Genomic DNA, 1,659 nt, shown 5'->3' with positions numbered 1-1,659 from the left:
GGTTAGCCAGTAGGCTACAGACCTCATAGGCCAAATTTTTATAATTTCTACAATATACCCGTATTACTACTGTAATACTTGTAGAAAGTATCCCTACTTTCTACAAGGTTTAAAAGTGTGGGGGTTTTTTTTTAAGGTTTTATTGGCTCTAGTGGCCTTTATTTGATAGTTAATTAACAGGAAAGTTGGTAATGAGAGATGGGCAAAGATATGCAGCAAAGGTCGCCAGGCCGCGAATCGAACCTGCGATGGCTGCATCGAGGACTAAGGCCTCTATACATGGGTTGTGCTTAACCCCTGCGCCACCACAGGACACCCTTTTTTGAGAAGTTTTAACCATTCTTCCAGCACAGCCTTCTTCAGGTCCGACACTGATGTATGATAAGTAGTCCTAGTTGACAACATGAACACAAAAATGTGTTGTCAGGTCAAGATCAGGGCTCAAGGTCATATAAAACTGTCTCATTCATATCTTAATAGGTCTCGCTTTGTGCATGGTCATGTTGGAACAGGAAGGCACCATCTCCAAACTATTTTCACAAATCTTGAAGCAAAAATCTTCAGATATCTTTAGGAGTTTATTTCACTGGTTATCATGTTATTTTCAGATCTATTCTCAACACTGGACCCCTTTGGAAGTAGTACGTTCAACAGCGCCACAAACAGCTGCACTGGCTTTGCAGACTTCAGCCACATGTCAAAAGCCAGAGACCCTTTTGAAGGAAGGGCCAACTGGCTTCCAGATTATCAGAAGGTATTGTACTCATATGAATGTTTCATCTTTATTACTTTATGCAGATTTCTATATGGCTCAGAATGAATACGCTAATTGAAATTATCGCCATTTTTAGTAAACAAGTAGGACCAAACTGTTAATATTGTTGGTTAAAAAAGAAATTGAGATGTTTTAACCTGAAGTCACATATAAAATTTATATAAGGCTGTTAATATAAATACTTAATTGTCCGTAGTTGACAATTAATTACAAATAAATAGAAGGTTTTTAAAAATTTGGTAACACTTTATTTGATGGGGTGTGAATAAGACTGACATTACATGAATATTTATGACTGTTGTCAGTGTCATTCAGAAATTAAATTTAATACAAATTTGACATTCAAAATGTCTGACAACTTGACATTAACCAAGAAAATGTGGACAGTCATAAATTTGTTATAAAAGTATTACCAATTAAACTTTAAAAATTATGTAGCTTTATCTGATAATATTATATTGCTCTGAAATTTTGTTTAGTCTTACATTTCTAATTGATCTGAAGTTTTACAGCAAGATGTCTACAAAGCACTTATGAACTTTGCATTTGAAACATAATTTAAGGCTGCTTTAAGTAGTGCAATACACCATCTCCACCAGTGAGAGGCAGCAGTGCACGAACAGGCGTGCAGTGTGTTGGTGAAGAAGAAATCTTCCATAATGGTCAGACCTCCTGTTTAAAAAGAAGCCGAAGTTTGTCACCTAATACATATGAGGTATGTATCTTATTAACTCGGGGTTTCCCCCAGTGTATTATAAGCCTGGCGGCCCGCCATGCTTTACTAGCCCTGCCACCAGGCTAAGCGTTGCTTGTTTACGTTTCTAGGAAAATTAAAAGAAAACAAACAAAAAAAAAGTTTATTTGTTTTTTGTTTTGTTTTTAAG

At 36.2% G+C, this 1,659-nt stretch overlaps 1 protein-coding gene across 5 annotated transcripts in view; it reads left to right on the top strand.

Moving 5' to 3' along the window:
- LOC106941657 (epidermal growth factor receptor substrate 15-like 1) overlaps positions 1-1,659 on the top strand; it is a 33,678-nt gene that overhangs the window by 25,624 nt on the left and 6,395 nt on the right. For 3 of the 5 annotated variants that reach the window (XM_015024734.1, XM_015024731.1, XM_015024730.1), the window contains exon 7: positions 609-754. In XM_015024734.1, the coding sequence (XP_014880220.1) occupies positions 609-754 (146 nt within the window). Of the gene's footprint in view, positions 1-608; positions 1,014-1,374; positions 1,552-1,659 lie in introns of those variants that run through there. The other 2 variants (XM_015024733.1, XM_015024732.1) reach the window with 2 other exon arrangements.

Source organism: Poecilia latipinna, unplaced genomic scaffold, assembly GCF_001443285.1.
Source record: "Poecilia latipinna isolate Pla-1442-1.1 unplaced genomic scaffold, P_latipinna-1.0 Scaffold3794, whole genome shotgun sequence".
NCBI classification, from domain to species: Eukaryota; Metazoa; Chordata; class Actinopteri; order Cyprinodontiformes; family Poeciliidae; genus Poecilia; species Poecilia latipinna.
Note: the sequence above shows the minus strand (reverse complement) of the source record. Positions and strands in the feature narration are given on the sequence as shown.